A 17,263-nucleotide genomic window follows, 5' to 3' on the forward strand; every position below is an offset into this window, starting at 1 on the left:
GATAAATTCTCTTTTTATGGATAATTTTCGATAAATTCTGTTTTTATAGAGAATTTTTGATAAATTCTGTTTTTATAGAGAATTTTTGATAAAATATCTTTTTACAGAGAATTTTTGATAAATTCAATTTTTATAGAGATCTTCGATAAATTCTCTTTTTATAGAGATTTTCGATAAATTCTCTTTCTATAGAGATTTTCGATAAATTTTCTTTTTACAGAGAATGTTCGATTAATTCTCCTTTTATAGAGAATGTTCGATTAATTCTCTTTTTATAGAGAATGTTCGAAAAATTCTCTTTTTTATAGATAATTTTCTATAAAGTCTCTTTTTATAGACAATGTTCGCTAAATTCTCTTTTTATAGAGATTGTACGATAAATTCTCTTTTTATAAAGAATATTCGATAAATTCTCTTTTTATAAAGAATATCTGATAAATCCTCATTTTATAGAGAATGTTCGATAAATTCCCTTTTTATAGAGAATATTTCAAGAATTCTCTTTTAATAGAAAATTTTTGATATGAATTTTCAATAAAATCTTATTTTAGAGAATTTTTAATAAATTATTTTTTTATAGAAAATTTTCAATAAATTCTCTTTTTTTATAGAGAATTATCAATACATTCTCTTTTATAGAGAGTTTTCAATAAAGAATTTTCTATAAATTGTCTTTCTTTTAAGAGTTTTTGATAAATTGGCTTTTTATAGAGAATTTTCTCTGTGAATTCTCTTCTTATGTAAAATTTTCGATAAATCATCTCTTTCTGAAAAGATTTTTAAATTTAGACAATTTTTGATAAATTTTCCATTCATTATTTATGTTTCATTTAAAAATTTTAATCAAAATTTTCACAAAATGATTCAGTAATCTATCATGTAACTGCAGTTTAGTAACACATTCCCAATGTAATGAATCCATGTTCCCAATTTTAAGTAAAACTGTTCGGTAGTCAAAAAAACAAAACCAAATTATATCTAAACCATACCCATATTGGCTAATGATGAATTTCTAATGTAGGCCAAGTAGAAAATGAACTAACCTGCTTGAAGGCATACCACATAGAACAAACATATTTCAAAGCTTTTGCATGCACAAAAATCTACAGGAATGCTGCTTAATAAAAAGGACCTAAATATTCAAAATAAAAGCATCTCTTTTGTCTACTAAATGCTGGCCTACTCCTGTTAGTACGTACACACATACACACATACATATATACATATATATGAATGTATGTGTATGTTTGCTGCAGTGGTTTGACAATAAAATCATTCAATATTCTTCGGAATTCTATGCATTCTATGCAAACAATCTCATGCACTTTCTTCTTCGTCTTCGGTTGTGAATCTGTGAAAGTAAATTCTTTTGTTTGTTGCCAAAAAAAAAAATTGTTAAATTAATGTCCTTGTAACAATTCAATATGACAACTGAATTCCAAAGGCAAAAAATGACAAAATTGGAACTTACTCCTTTTGCAATCTATTGTCAACACTTGTAATTTAACAAATTATTTTCGACAGTAAATAAGTTGGTCAAATAACTATGTACCACAAATTGAAATATTAAATATTAAGAAATGGTGTGAATATTTGTATGTATATACATATGTACTATGTATGTCAGTGCTGGAAGACAGTAATGTATTTTAAATGGAAACACACATTTTTTAAACACAATTTCATTTTATACATACATGTGTGGTTATTTTGCCATTCCGTTTATAAGTCATCGAGTAAACCCACAATAATGGAATCATGTATTCTGAGTCCATTTTAAATTATCTAAATCCAATTTTGTTACAAACAGATGACTCTTTTTAAATGGTTTTGCTAATTAATTATTAAGTTTATTATAATTCAGCAATGCAAAAGTATTTACATATACTTATATAATAATAAAAACATACATATAAAACAAGCTTTTATTATAAATATTCTTCAATTTTCATATTATTTAAGACAATAATTTTCATAAAAAAATTATTGCTATTATTAAAATATAATATGAGTTCGCTACCGAAACCCTACTTATGTAAAACAGTTAAGTGTTCCGAAATATGTATACTGTAGGAAAAAATAATAATAGCCCTTTCATAAGTATCCTTTACCTTTAAATATAAACAATAAAAATTTTTAACAGTAAATAAACGTTCATTTGCATTTACTTTTGTAAACAAATTGTATTCGCGTCTATAAACCTACATTATTGTTCTCATCATCAACATTAATGCCAGACAAATAATAAAATACCTGCAACAATAATAAATAAATTTCTTTATGTACATATATACAACATATATGAACATAAATAATAAATACTTCAGGCAATAACAAAAAAATATTATATTCATATTTATTTAAATTGTTTTTTATAATATTAAAGCGACATTTTGCCAATGGCGTCCATTTGTTGTATATGGGCTTGAAAAATTTCAAATTTTATAGGGACATTACGAGGGTTGTCGGTTCACGTTCAGTTCTAGTTCAGTTCTAGTTCAGTTCTAGTTCAGTTCTAGTTCAGTTCTAGTTCAGTTCTAGTTCAGTTCTAGTTCAGTTCTAGTTCAGTTCTAGTTCAGTTCTAGTTCAGTTCTAGTTCAGTTCTAGTTCAGTTCTAGTTCAGTTCTAGTTCAGTTCTAGTTCAGTTCTAGTTCAGTTCTAGTTCAGTTCTAGTTCAGTTCTAGTTCAGTTCTAGTTCAGTTCTAGTTCAGTTCTAGTTCAGTTCTAGTTCAGTCTAGTTCAGTTCTAGTTCAGTTCTAGTTCAGTTCTAGTTCAGTTCTAGTTCAGTTCTAGTTCTAGTTCAGTTCTAGTTCAGTTCTAGTTCAGTTCTAGTTCAGTTCTAGTTCAGTTCTAGTTCAGTTCTAGTTCAGTTCTAGTTCAGTTCTAGTTCAGTTCTAGTTCAGTTCTAGTTCAGTTCTAGTTCTAGTTCAGTTCTAGTTCAGTTCTAGTTCAGTTCTAGTTCAGTTCTAGTTCAGTTCTAGTTCAGTTCTAGTTCAGTTCTAGTTCAGTTCTAGTTCAGTTCTAGTTCAGTTCTAGTTCAGTTCTAGTTCAGTTCTAGTTCAGTTCTCAGTTCTAGTTCAGTTCTAGTTCTAGTTCAGTTCTAGTTCAGTTCTAGTTCAGTTCTAGTTCAGTTCTAGTTCAGTTCTAGTTCAGTTCTAGTTCAGTTCTAGTTCAGTTCTAGTTCAGTTCTAGTTCAGTTCTAGTTCGGTTCTAGTTCAGTTCTAGTTTAGTTCGTTTAGTTCTAGTTCAGTTCTAGTTCAGTTCTAGTTCAGTTCTAGTTCAGTTCTAGTTCAGTTCTAGTTCAGTTCTAGTTCAGTTCTAGTTCAGTTCTAGTTCAGTTCTAGTTCAGTTCTAGTTCAGTTCTAGTTCAGTTCTAGTTCAGTTCTAGTTCAGTTCTAGTTCAGTTCTAGTTCAGTTCTAGTTCAGTTCTAGTTCAGTTCTAGTTCAGTTCTAGTTCAGTTCTAGTTCAGTTCTAGTTCAGTTCTAGTTCAGTTCTAGTTCAGTTCTAGTTCAGTTCTAGTTCAGTTCTAGTTCAGTTCTAGTTCAGTTCTAGTTCAGTTCTAGTTCAGTTCTAGTTCAGTTCTAGTTCAGTTCTAGTTCAGTTCTAGTTCAGTTCTAGTTCAGTTCTAGTTCAGTTCTAGTTCAGTTCTAGTTCAGTTCTAGTTCATTCTAGTTCAGTTCTAGTTCAGTTCTAGTTCAGTTCTAGTTCAGTTCTAGTTCAGTTCTAGTTCAGTTCTAGTTCAGTTCTAGTTCAGTTCTAGTTCAGTTCTAGTTCAGTTCTAGTTCAGTTCTAGTTCAGTTCTAGTTCAGTTCTAGTTCAGTTCTAGTTCAGTTCTAGTTCGTTCTAGTTCAGTTCTAGTTTCTAGTTTAGTTTAGTTCAGTTCTAGTTCAGTTCTAGTTCAGTTCTAGTTCAGTTCTAGTTCAGTTCTAGTTCAGTTCTAGTTCAGTTCTAGTTCAGTTCTAGTTCAGTTCTAGTTCAGTTCTAGTTCAGTTCTAGTTCAGTTCTAGTTCAGTTCTAGTTCAGTTCTAGTTCAGTTCTAGTTCAGTTCTAGTTCAGTTCTAGTTCAGTTCTAGTTCAGTTCTAGTTCAGTTCTAGTTCAGTTCTAGTTCAGTTCTAGTTCAGTTCTAGTTCAGTTCTAGTTCAGTTCTAGTTCAGTTCTAGTTCAGTTCTAGTTCAGTTCTATTTCAGTTCTATTTCAGTTCTAGTTCAGTCCTAGTTCAGTTCTAGTTCAATTCTAGTTCAGTTCAAGTTTGTTGGCTATTTTGGATTGCCATAGCTTCAGACACTATAATTACCTATGTATCCGCTATAACTATAATTGTTAAATGAACAAATTTAAATTTCCTTAACTTATCACACAACCTTCCGAAAATATCTATCTATTCATCTATCCATCCATCCATACACTATAAAAACGTACGCACTTTATGTTGTTGGAACATTGATTCATGTGTTGGTTCATATTTCAATTTTCATATTTCCAACAGCATCAGTAGCAATTCAACTGCTCACTTCCAAAATAACCTCAAAAAGAAAAAAATTCCAAAAATAATGTTTCAATTGAAAATTTATGTGTACGAAAATACATTAATTTTATGTACGAATGTGTCTATCTTTGGTATGAATGAATATGAATGTTTATATGTATGTATAGAGATGATGTGTGTTACTGTAGATAGATAGATTTCTGCAGATGTACATCTGTAGAACATGAACATGTTGACAATAAAATGAAATAAAATTTACCAACCAACCATCAATCGTATATAAAAATGTCAATATTATTGTTTGAGTTTGTAAAAGTTTATGTCGATGTTTTTTTCATTCTTTCTTTCTTATATGAATTTATTCATGTATGAATATGAGTATTTCAAACATAAATTTTTTGGCCCACAAACACATTAAGCTAAAAGAAATAGGAAATCAAGTGTCTGTATATTTGCTAGGAAGTGTTTAACGAAGTTTACAAACCCTCCGGGGACTCGTATGGTGACAGAAATATTTAAACGGGCTGTAGATTGGAATTCCTGATTGTAATTCGTGTGGAATAAGTTTGTTGAATAATTATGACACTTAATTTCTTGATAGACATAAAGTTTAAAAATCGAGTTATAATTTAAGATGTTCTGTAATATCTTTAGCTTTATATTTCTGTGAGAAATAAAGCTCGATTGGAAAACTTTAAAAGTATTCAATTAAAAAAACTTCATTATATATTCTTGTCTCTTTGGTTTTAGCGAGACCAGTTTTTTAATGACTTTCTTTAACACTTAAAAACTGTTTTGAAGAACTATGTGGTAGTGGTCATAGATTTTTAATATAAGTCTATAAATCTGTTATAGCATCATTATAAGTCCAAATACTTTCTTATTTAAGAATTTTCGCAATGTGTACGTAGAGAGCTTAGGCTAAAATACTAAATAAAAAATATAAATTTCAAAAAGCCATCCAATCGTAATGGATAAATGAATTCATATCAGTATACATATCAAGTACATATAAACATGCAAATATCTATAGAATTCTCAGTGAATATAAAAAATCATATTGATATTAGGCTGGCTCTATGAGCTCGAGAAGAAAAAATCCATTTAGAACTATTATACAACTACATAAACAAAACTTAAATTTCATTTAGCAACATCGACAGTTGTAGTTTGTCGATCCCCCCTACTAAATATATTTTGATTTTTTTTTGGACATAACCATATAGAACAATTCATATAGATACATTTATAAATTTATCCACAGTTTAGAATAAAGTCTATTAATCCTTTTATAACAGCAACATATTTTTTACTTTTTTTGACTAAAAGTATAAGCCATATGTTACCAAAAATATTTATAGGTTTTAAAACCAAATCTACATATTTATTATCAAAGTATACATACACACATTTATTATATGTATTGATTACCTAAAAAACAATTTATAAAAAAATATTTCAATTATTTGAAATCCTTAAATGCATAGGTATATAAATATGTATGTATATTAAAGCCGAATAAATACATAAGTATTAAAGAAATTATCAATAGAAAACAAATAGAAACAAGAAAGAAATTATATTCAGACGTGGCCGACCATATAATACCCTACATCAGTTATAAGAATAAAATGTGATTTATATTTAATAATAAAGCATTTAAGTTCAATTGTGCCGTCGCCAAATTTGAGAAAAATTTGCTGTCGACAGAAATTGAGTTGAGTCGACTCAATCTTGGTTTTAACTCGTAATAAAATATATATTTCTTGGCATAAAAAAATAAATATAAGTTATCGAGATTACTTAAAACAAGTTAGAGTGCTATATTCGGCTGAGTCGAATCTTAAATACCCTCCACCAGATACTTTTATATTAATACTTTTCTAATTGATCAAATATTTGTGCAAATAAGTTAACTCATGTCTTAAATAGAAAAATCCCAAGATTTAAACAGCTTAAATATATTACAATTCGAAGATTTGTTGAACATTACAAACGCCATTTTCTTTATATTTTTATAGCGCTTAGCGATATTTAGTAATTTGCATGTATGCATGTGTGTGAAAGATTAAAGGATTTTCAAAATACATATATATTATTTTGTTCTACACAAATTGATAATGCAACTAGTTAAATACGGTTAAAGCGCTTTTAGGGGCAGGACCTAGTATGGAAGATATGACCTATTATAGAGTGATCGTAAAAAAATCTTTAAGCTAAATTTCTGTACATAAAAGCTATATTTCAGTAAAATTTTGTATCTATATCGTAATTCAGTAATAAGTAATGTGTGTTTAAGTGATTTTCTGAAGGGAACCTTGTATGGGACCGACCGCACCAATGTTATGAACCGATCATGAAAAAATCTTGAAATAAAATTTTTGTATACAAAACTAATATTTGTGCCAAATTTTGTATCAATAGCTAGACTTGGTAATGGGTAATGTGCGTTTAACAGATTTTCGTAAAAGAACCTTGTATGGGAGCTATGACCAATTATGTATATAAAGACAAAATTTCAAAATTCTGTATCTATATCATTATTTGGTAATGAATATTGAGCATTTAAGTGATTTTCTGGAGGGGACCTAGTATGAGAACTATGACCAAATATGGGCCGAACGTAAAACAATTTTATAGTGTAATTTATGTATATAAGAGCAATATTTGTGCTAAATGTATGGATATCAATATTTGGTAATGAGTTATGTGCGTTTAAGTGATTTTCGGGAGGGAACCTTGTATGGGAGCTATGACCAAGGATAGACCAATCGTGAAAAAATTTTGAAATAACATTTCTGTGTACAAAAATAGTATTTAAGCCAAATATTTTATGGGTATCACTATTTGTAATGAGTTATGTGCCTTTAAGTGTTTTTCTGAAAGGGACCTTGTATGGGAGCTATCATCAATTATGGACCGATACGAAACCAATTTCACAGTAATATTTCTCTGTATATGAGCAATACTTGTGACAAATTTTATATGGATTTCTTAATTTAGTAATGAGTTATGCGCGTTAAAGTGATTTTCGGGAGGGGACCTTGTATGGGAGCTATGACCAATTATGGAACGATCCAAAAACATTTTATAGTAATATTTCTGTATATGTGAGCAGTACTTGTACCAAATTTTATATGGATATCTTAATTAAGTAATGAGTTATGTGCGTTTAAGTGATTTTGGGGAGGGGACCTTATATGGGAGCTATGACCAATTATGGACCGATGCAAAAAAACTCTCATACTAATATTTCTGTATATTAGTAATGAGTTAAGTGCGTTTAAGTGATTTTCGGGAGAGGACCTTGTATGGGAGCTATGACCAATTATGGACCGATCGGAAAAAAATTTCACGGTAATATTTCTGTGCATATGGGTAATACTTGTACCAAATTTTATATGGATATCTTAATTTAGTAATAAGTTATGCGCGTTTAAGTGATTTTCGGGAGGGGACCTTGTAAAGGAGCTATGTCCAATTATGGACCGATCGGAAAAAAATTTCACCGTAATATTTCTGTGCATATGAGTAATACTTGTACCAAATTTTATATGGATATCTTAATTTAGTAATGAGTTATGCGCGTTTAAGTGATTTTCGGGAGGGGACCTTGTATGGGAGCTATGTCCAATTATGGACATCCAGAAAATGTTTTCTCTGTATGAATTCTATTGACATAAGATTTTAATTTGTAAAATTTTGTGAAGATATCGACATTGTGACGTGTCATGCTTCTTCTTACTAAGAGTGAAAGAGTTTGGTCATTGAACACTCACGGACAATACCTGTCGCTCAGAGAACGATTCAGGGAACATACACGCATTTATTAGAGCAACGAATTGGCATGAAGATAACGTTGACCAACAGGATTAGGGAAAAATTTATACAATCACATATGGTAGCACAACGAGACCTATAATCGGATCTAAGAAAGCTATGCTATAGGCGGCTACCACAATAACCTAAACTACTTTAGGATGGGTTTAGGACCATTATTTTTCGGTGTTACAAACATCGGCATAAACGCATAATATCCTTCCCACTGCAATGGGATAGGGTTTAAAACAAATATTTTCTTCCCGATTAGTCCACAGTAAAATATTTGTTTGAATACCCCAATATCGTGAGTTATTTTGCACAAAATATATGTATATGTATGTGCCTCTTCAACACTTGTATTAATATTAGCAAAAATATACAAGAGAGACAAATAAATAGTTAAACAAAATCCACTAAAACTATACAAATAAATACTTAAAACTTTTTAAAACAAAGAATATATAAATAATTTAAAATTCGCATTAGTCTCAACAGTTAAAGATTTGTTGATCAAAACAAAATATCTACCAGATGCGTATTGTACTGCTTATAGCTATAATAAGCATTTTGGCAACATCAACGGCTAAAAATGTGAATAACCTAGAACCTAATAGTGAAAAAGATGATGAACAAACAGACTTAGAAGGAAATGACGACGATGATGATAATGAAGTTATAGTAGAGAGTATCTACAATCCTCAAAATCAAAAGCCTTCTCGAGTACTAACACAACAAAGACCAGCTAGACAAAATCATAAGTCTTCCAGTGTATTACAAAAAAGACCAGCTGGACATGGAGTTGAAAAAGGTAAAAGCAAAGGCAATAAGCTCTCCAAGAAACGGACTCAACAAATTTTAAAAATATTAAGCTTTAGGAATGGAAGTGGCAAGCGCATTAGAACCCAAAGAAACAGAATAAGACGACCTGGGAGAAACAAAATTGGCAGAAGAAAAATTAAATTTAGAAAACGTAGATTGTATATTTGAATATGAATTGGAAAATATAAAAATGTTCAAATTTATTTTCTTTTACAACCACTAATGAACCGATTCTTAAAGAATTTCATTTATGTTTTATTTTAAAAGACAACTACTACATGTATGCTTTTAAATCATAGCCACTGATTTCTAAAGTTTTTAACTAAAGATTTCCATTATTATTTCCATTTACCATATTAGTAGATAAGTGCATTTCTAGTATCATTTTTAAAGTTCATCATTATTGTTATTGTAAAAATTGAAAGTATTTTCAATTTTTTTCCTATTGTTCTTATTACCATTTTGTTGCCAGTTTTATTTTATTCTCAGTAGTAGATTTAATTTTCCCATGAAAAGCAAATTTTTATTAACATAGACAAGATTTTGTTTAACAATTTTATAAATTTACCATCAAATAAGTGTATAAGTAGGCAAATGTTCAAGCACTTTTGTACGTTCATATACATATACATATGTATATAGTCACCTAAAATGCAAAAGGGCGTAACAACCCAAAAATATAAAATTTACTTTTTGGTTGAAAATGATACATTTCATCAAAATGCATGCTGTCGCAAACTTTTAAAACTCATTCATGAAACACAAACTTACACATTTGCACAAATGATCAGTTCAAATAGGCGATCTAATGTATCAGTGTTGTGGAAGTAAAATCCCATGCAATTCGTGACAAATTCAATGTAAAATTGAAAATGCACAGATTGCACAGTTTACGAGGCTTTTGAACGATTACATAAAAACCCTTATTATTTAGTTTTTTGTCTCTCTTGTAAAATTTTTATAAAATGTTGTTACGCCCTTTTGCATTTTATGTGACGGTTATATTTACTTATTCTTAATAAGTCGGATAAAAGTTTCATGTCAACTAAAATCTTCAAAATAAAGAAACATCATTTTGAATTGAATTTTCTCTGTAAGTAAGAACTGATCTTTGGCTTACTTGATGTATTCATGATTCGGTCTACCGATCACTTCCCAAGGTGCTGTTGCCGAATCAACAGTTTACAACCATCTGCGTGGTTGTAAACTTTAGATTTTGCAGCAATGGTCAGAGATTAAAGTGCTGTACTATGTACATGGCCGACAAAACCATGTACGAAAATTGCCACTCACCAGGGCTGAGGTGACAACTCACCCTGTGGTTGTAAAAATACCACCACGAATTATTTCAGTTCTAGTTTAGTTCTAGTTCAGTTCTAGTTCAGTTCTAGTTTCAGTTCTAGTTCAGTTTCTAGTTCAGTTCTAGTTCAGTTCTAGTTCAGTTCTAGTTCAGTTCTAGTTCAGTTCTAGTTCAGTTCTAGTTCAGTTCTAGTTCGGTTCTAGTTCAGTTCTAGTTCAGTTCTAGTTTCAGTTCTAGTTCAGTTCTAGTTCAGTTCTAGTTCAGTTCTAGTTCAGTTCTAGTTCAGTTCTAGTTCAGTTCTAGTTATTCTAGTTCAGTTCTAGTTCAGTTCTAGTTCAGTTCTAGTTCAGTTCTAGTTCAGTTCTAGTTCAGTTCTAGTTCAGTTCTAGTTCAGTTCTAGTTCAGTTCTAGTTCAGTTCTAGTTCAGTTCTAGTTCAGTTCTAGTTTCAGTTCTAGTTCAGTTCTAGTTCAGTTCTAGTTCAGTTCTAGTTCAGTTCTAGTTCAGTTCTAGTTCAGTTCTAGTTCAGTTCTAGTTCAGTTCTAGTTCAGTTCTAGTTCAGTTCTAGTTCAGTTCTAGTTCAGTTCTAGTTCAGTTCTAGTTCAGTTCTAGTTCAGTTCTAGTTCAGTTCTAGTTCAGTTCTAGTTCAGTTCTAGTTCAGTTCTAGTTCAGTTCTAGTTCAGTTCTAGTTCAGTTCTAGTTCAGTTCTAGTTCAGTTCTAGTTCAGTTCTAGTTCAGTTCTAGTTCAGTTCTAGTTCAGTTCTAGTTCAGTTCTAGTTCAGTTTCTAGTTCAGTTCTAGTTCAGTTCTAGTTCAGTTCTAGTTCAGTTCTAGTTCAGTTCTAGTTCAGTTCTAGTTCAGTTCTAGTTCAGTTCTAGTTCAGTTCTAGTTCAGTTCTAGTTCAGTTCTAGTTCAGTTCTAGTTCAGTTCTAGTTCAGTTCTAGTTCAGTTCTAGTTCAGTTCTAGTTCAGTTCTAGTTCAGTTCTAGTTCAGTTCAGTTCTAGTTCAGTTCTAGTTCAGTTCTAGTTCAGTTCTAGTTCAGTTCTAGTTCAGTTCTAGTTCAGTTCTAGTTCAGTTCTAGTTCAGTTCTAGTTCAGTTCTAGTTCAGTTCTAGTTCAGTTCTAGTTCAGTTCTAGTTCAGTTCTAGTTCAGTTCTAGTTCAGTTCTAGTTCAGTTCTAGTTCAGTTCTAGTTCAGTTCTATTCAGTTCTAGTTCAGTTCTAGTTCAGTTCTAGTTCAGTTCTAGTTCAGTTCTAGTTCAGTTCTAGTTCAGTTCTAGTTCAGTTCTAGTTCAGTTCTAGTTTCAGTTCTAGTTCAGTTCTAGTTCAGTTCTAGTTCAGTTCTAGTTCAGTTCTAGTTCAGTTCTAGTTCAGTTCTAGTTCAGTTCTAGTTCAGTTCTAGTTCAGTTCTAGTTCAGTTCTAGTTCAGTTCTAGTTCAGTTCTAGTTCAGTTCTAGTTCAGTTCTAGTTCAGTTCTAGTTCAGTTCTAGTTCAGTTCTAGTTCAATTCTAGTTCAGTTCTAGTTCAGTTCTAGTTCAGTTCTAGTTCAGTTCTAGTTCAGTTCTAGTTCAGTTTCTAGTTCAGTTCTAGTCAGTTCTAGTTCAGTTCTAGTTCAGTTCTAGTTCAGTTCTAGTTCAGTTCTAGTTCAGTTCTAGTTCAGTTCTAGTTCTAGTTCTAGTTCAGTTCTAGTTCAGTTCTAGTTCAGTTCTAGTTCAGTTCTAGTTCAGTTCTAGTTCAGTTCTAGTTCAGTTCTAGTTCAGTTCTAGTTCAGTTCTAGTCAGTTCTAGTTCAGTTCTAGTTCAGTTCTAGTTCAGTTCTAGTTCAGTTCTAGTTCAGTTCTAGTTCAGTTCTAGTTCAGTTCTAGTTCAGTTCTAGTTCAGTTCTAGTTCAGTTCTAGTTCAGTTCTAGTTCAGTTCTAGTTCAGTTCTAGTTCAGTTTCTAGTTCAGTTCTCAGTTAGTTCAGTTCTAGTTCAGTTCTAGTTCAGTTCTAGTTCAGTTCTAGTTCAGTTCTAGTTCAGTTCTAGTTCAGTTCTAGTTCTAGTTCAGTTCTAGTTCAGTTCTAGTTGACTTCTAGTTCAGTTTCTATTGAAATCTCAAAAACAAAACTTTATCGAATTCAAAATGTTTACCCGGGTTATAAAATTTCTACATCTGAAACTTCTATGTATGTATGTAGTACATACAAATGTACATAGGTATTAATGTAAGTGCATGTATATGTCTGATTATCTACTTTTCTACTACATTCTATATATAAGATCTGAATATGTTATATCTTTCACATCCATATTTAGAATTACTTATTTGTATGTATGTTAATGTATGTCAAATATGTATTTGTATGTAAAATGCAAATATCGTTTTTCTTTTCATCATTTATGGACCATTCAGTAGACAACCATTCAGTATGACGGTATGTATTTTCAAGTCAACACACAAACTGTTTTTCCCACCCATCAACTTGCATCTCCTTCTTAACAAATTGTGAAAGTGAAAGTATGTAGTATAAGTAGTACGAACTGGTAAGTAAAATAATACTTACAATGAGATTGAAAGTTTGTCTGTATGAATAAAATTTTAAATTCATTCAGACCTTGCCAGATTAATTCAGATTTAAGTAAACTATTAAATTGAGATTTGTTAAGTACTAGTGACTGAATTAAATTTTAATTTGTAACAATAACAAAATTCACTTACTTGTTTTTTTATGTTCTTGGTGAAATTAATGTGCCTTTTCCAAAAATTTGAAATTACTTAGAAGTGTCAATAAGTTAAAATATTAGAGTAGCAGCTTATCAATTAGCAAAATTCCAGCAACTCTTACCTATAAAATATATTTTAAATTGTAATCTTAATTAGAAACTAAATTTTTAAATTGTTTTTATAACGTGGCAACACTGTAACTAAAATTTTTTAAATGACCCATTATCCTACATCCTGTGTGGTTACGAGTAAAAAAAGGGTTTCTGTATATGTCGAAGTATGTTTATATGTGATACTAGCAAACATTTTTTCTTTTTGTTATTTATGATTTATTTGCCAAAAATAAGCATTAGAAAAAATGTATCAGAACTAATGTTAATTTAAAAATTTTACAGAACAACATTGCTCTATTTTAATAATTTTTTTCATAATCGAAATAAACATTAAAAAAACCTACAAATATTAAAAGTGGAAATACAGAAAGAAATACTATTTTTGAGAAACCACTGAACATCCTAGAAACAATTTGGCTAAATATAAAATATCGATAAAAATTGTTTAAATTCTACTTCAGTTCAGTTCTAGTTCAATTATAGTTCAGTTTTTATACCCTCCACCACCATCAGTGGTGATAGAGGGTATATATAACTTTGTCATTCCGTGTGTAACACCAAGAAATATTCATCTGAGACCCAACAAAGTATATATATTCTGGGTCCTTATCAAATTCTGAGTCGATTTAGCTATGTCCGTCTGTCTGTGTAAAACACGCTCACGATAAAACGAAGCAATAGAGCTTAACCAAATTCACCCAAAATGTTCTTCATTTTCCTAAGTTGTTTGGTGTTGCAAATGGGAAAAATCGGTTCACACCGGGAAAAGTTATTAATCAAAATTTAAAACAACCTAGGAAAAAAATAAGCATTTTTTACACATTCTGATGTAGTTTTCTCGAAAACTATGCAAGATAATTCCATGGAAATCACCATACATTAGTTTCTGCACAAGATCTTGATCCCTGCTGAAAATTGCCAGAATCGGTCCACAATTTCATATACCTCCCATACAAAAGTACATATTCCCGGAGAATGGGTTTTTTGTTAATAACTTCCGCCACAATGTCGATATCTTCACAAAATTTTACAAATTAAAATCTTATGTCAATAGAATTCTTTCAGAGGAAAAATTTTATGGATCGGTCCATAATTGGACATAGCTCCCATACAAGGTCCCCTCCCGAAAATCACTTAAACGCGCATAACTCATTACTAAATTAAGATATCCAAATAAAACTTGGTATAAGTATTGCCCATATGCATAGAAATATTACTGTGAAATTTTTTTCCGATCGGTCCATAATTGGTCATAGCTCCCATACAAGGTCCCCTCCCGAAAATCTTTAAACGCGCTTAACTCATAACTAAATTAAGATATCCATATAAAATTTGGTATAAGTATTGCCCATATGCATAGAAATATTACTGTGAAATTTTTTTCCGATCGGTCCATAATTGGTCATAGCTCCCATACAAGGTCCCCTCCCGAAAATCACTTAAACGCGCATAACACATTACTAAATTAAGATATCAATATAAAATTTGGCACAAGTATTACTCATATGCACAGAAATATTACTGTGAAAATTTTTTTCGATCGGTGCATAATTGGTCATAGCTCCCATACAAGGTCCCCTCCCGAAAATCACTTATGTAAACGCGCATAACTCATTACGTAATTAAGATACCCATATGGTACAAATATTACTCATATGCACAGAAATATTACAGATAATTTTTTTTCCGATCGGTCCATAACTGGTCATAGCTCCCATACAAGGTCCCCTCCCGAAAATCACTTAAACGCACATAACTCATTACTAAATTAAGATATCCATATAAAGTTTGGCAAAAATATTGCTCATATACAGAGAAATATTACTGTGAAATTGTTTTCCTATCGATCCATAATTGATCATAGCTCCCATACAAGGTCCCTTTCAGAAAAACACTTATAGGCACATAACTCATTACCAAATAATGATATAAATAAATACTATTTTTGTTCATAAATACTATTTTGTAATGCAAAAAGCACTTAATGCTATTTCAAAAATTTTTCACGATCGGTCTATATTTGGTCATATCTCTCATACTAGGTCCTGCCCCTAAAAGCGCTTTAACCGTATTTAACTATTTGCATTATCAATTTGTGTAGAACAAAATTATATATATATATATGTATGTATTTTTAAAATCCTTAAATCTTTCACACACATGCATACATGCAAATACTTAATATCGCTAAAGCATATCTTAGGGCGCTATAAAAATTAAAATGAAAGTGGCGTTTCTAATGTTCAATAAATCTTGGAATTGTAGTAGATTTAAGCCGTTTAAATCTTGGGATTTTTCTATTTAACACATGAGAAAACTTATTTCTACAAATATTTTATTAATTAGAAATGTATTAATACAAAAGTTGCTGGTGGAGGGTATTTAAGATTCGGCTCAGCCGAATATAGCACTCTAACTTGTTTATATTTACTTCCAAACAACTTCGATTCTACCCTACTGTGCCCTGGTTAAATAAATAATATTTGCTAAGTTTAACAAATCATCATTTAAAGAGCTTATTACAATATAATCGCTGTATTATGGAAACGGAAATGAAATTTGTAGTTACCGCAATTAAACATTAACTCTATGCGCACTATATACTAAATAATTTTATTTGAACTAAAATCTAAAATTAAATATCACCGCAATTACACCAAGACACATTACATACGATGTATGTATGTATATTAGAGTGCTCCAAGCTTGTATGATGGAAAAACAATTTTATCCGACAGGCCGTCCCCCCTCTAGAATTGTTCTATTGGTTGTAAAACTATGTCATACAAAAGGTTAAAAAATCGATTTTTTTCAGTTTTATCTCAAAATTTGCCATTTAATAACAAACTTTGCACTTTTTTGTGAAGGAATCGTAATGTACACATAATAAGCATTTCGGAAAGATATAAAAATCGCAGGTACAGCTAAACTGTAAGAAGTATTAAATTTTTTTACCGTTTTATTCCCTTATCTATTGTTCATAAATCCCCAAAGATTTTAAAATTTGTTTAAAAAAGTTTCAAAAAAAAAACTGAAATTGGAAATTTGAAACGGCCGTTGAAAAAATAAAACTTTTTTTAATCATAGCTAAGAACAAGTTTGCGTTATCGTATAAGGACAAATGTAGATATATTTTATGTAACAAAATGGTTTTTTTACAATATATACTAAAAAATTTTAATTTTTTTTGTCACATTTCGAATTCATGTACTGAGAGACACGTTAATGGTCTGGGGAATTTGCAATAACTTTAAAATTTTTCAACCAATTTTCGTGTTTTATATGTTTCCGAAATGCTTATTATGTGTACATTTTGAATCTTTCACAAAAAAGTGCAAAGTTTATTGTTAAATAACAAATTTTGGAAAAAACTGAAAAAATTGATTTTATCCCTTGTAAATGCACTTGGAAACTTCAGAGCCGTTACGGCACCTGTTAACGTTATTCTATCAGCCTAATTTTTGTATGACATAGTTTTACAAGCCATCGAACAATTCTAGAGGAGGGACGGGCAAATTTGGCAACTTCGTTTTTTTTTTTGGAGCACTCTAATGTGTTGTGTATATAGTAAAATTGTATGAGTGATTATAATCGACATCCATTCAAAATTCATTGAATAAACATATTGTCCGTATGTGTGAATGACTGTGTAGAGGTGCAAATGTTATAATCGTGGTTATACTATTGGATATTTATAAATAGTCACAATAATTTAGTAAATCAATCATGCGTATGATAAGTTTTTAAGTCGAGATAATTTTTAACAATTTTACTAATACTACTTCTAAATTGCGATAAAAATGAAATCAATGTAATCATTCCGCTTAATGGAACCTATTCAATATTCTACACATTAACACATAGAAAAAAACCCCAATATACATATGTATGGTGGTATGTATGTCTGTAGTAGAGTTATGTGTAATACGAATATATATTAGGGGTGTTCTTTTTAAGTATAAACGTTTCTAATGTTCGGAAATGCTTACGTCCTTAATGCTATTATCTGAAATCAATATCGTA

At 30.4% G+C, this 17,263-nt stretch overlaps 1 protein-coding gene across 1 annotated transcript; it reads left to right on the plus strand.

The window, feature by feature from the left end:
• The first annotated feature begins 8,806 nt into the window (after positions 1-8,806).
• LOC119599978 lies at positions 8,807-9,332 on the plus strand. The gene is made up of 2 exons (XM_037949963.1): positions 8,807-9,118; positions 9,180-9,332. Exons 1-2 carry the CDS (start codon positions 8,842-8,844, stop codon positions 9,227-9,229), a joined length of 327 nt encoding a protein of 108 aa, XP_037805891.1. The 5' UTR covers positions 8,807-8,841; the 3' UTR covers positions 9,230-9,332.
• The last annotated feature ends 7,931 nt before the right edge of the window (positions 9,333-17,263 follow it).

This window comes from Lucilia sericata, unplaced genomic scaffold (assembly GCF_015586225.1).
Source record: "Lucilia sericata isolate MDLA Ls3-8-SP2 unplaced genomic scaffold, ASM1558622v1 Contig000098F_arrow, whole genome shotgun sequence".
In the NCBI taxonomy this organism is placed as follows: Eukaryota; Metazoa; Arthropoda; class Insecta; order Diptera; family Calliphoridae; genus Lucilia; species Lucilia sericata.

Coding starts and splice junctions, on each gene's coding strand:
- LOC119599978 (XM_037949963.1), top strand. CDS start 8,842: ATGCGTATTGTACTGCTTATAGCTATAATAAGCATTTTGGCAACATCA. Junction 9,119..9,179: donor TGGACATGGAGTTGAAAAAG/GTAAAAGCAAAG, acceptor AAAAATATTAAG/CTTTAGGAATGGAAGTGGCA.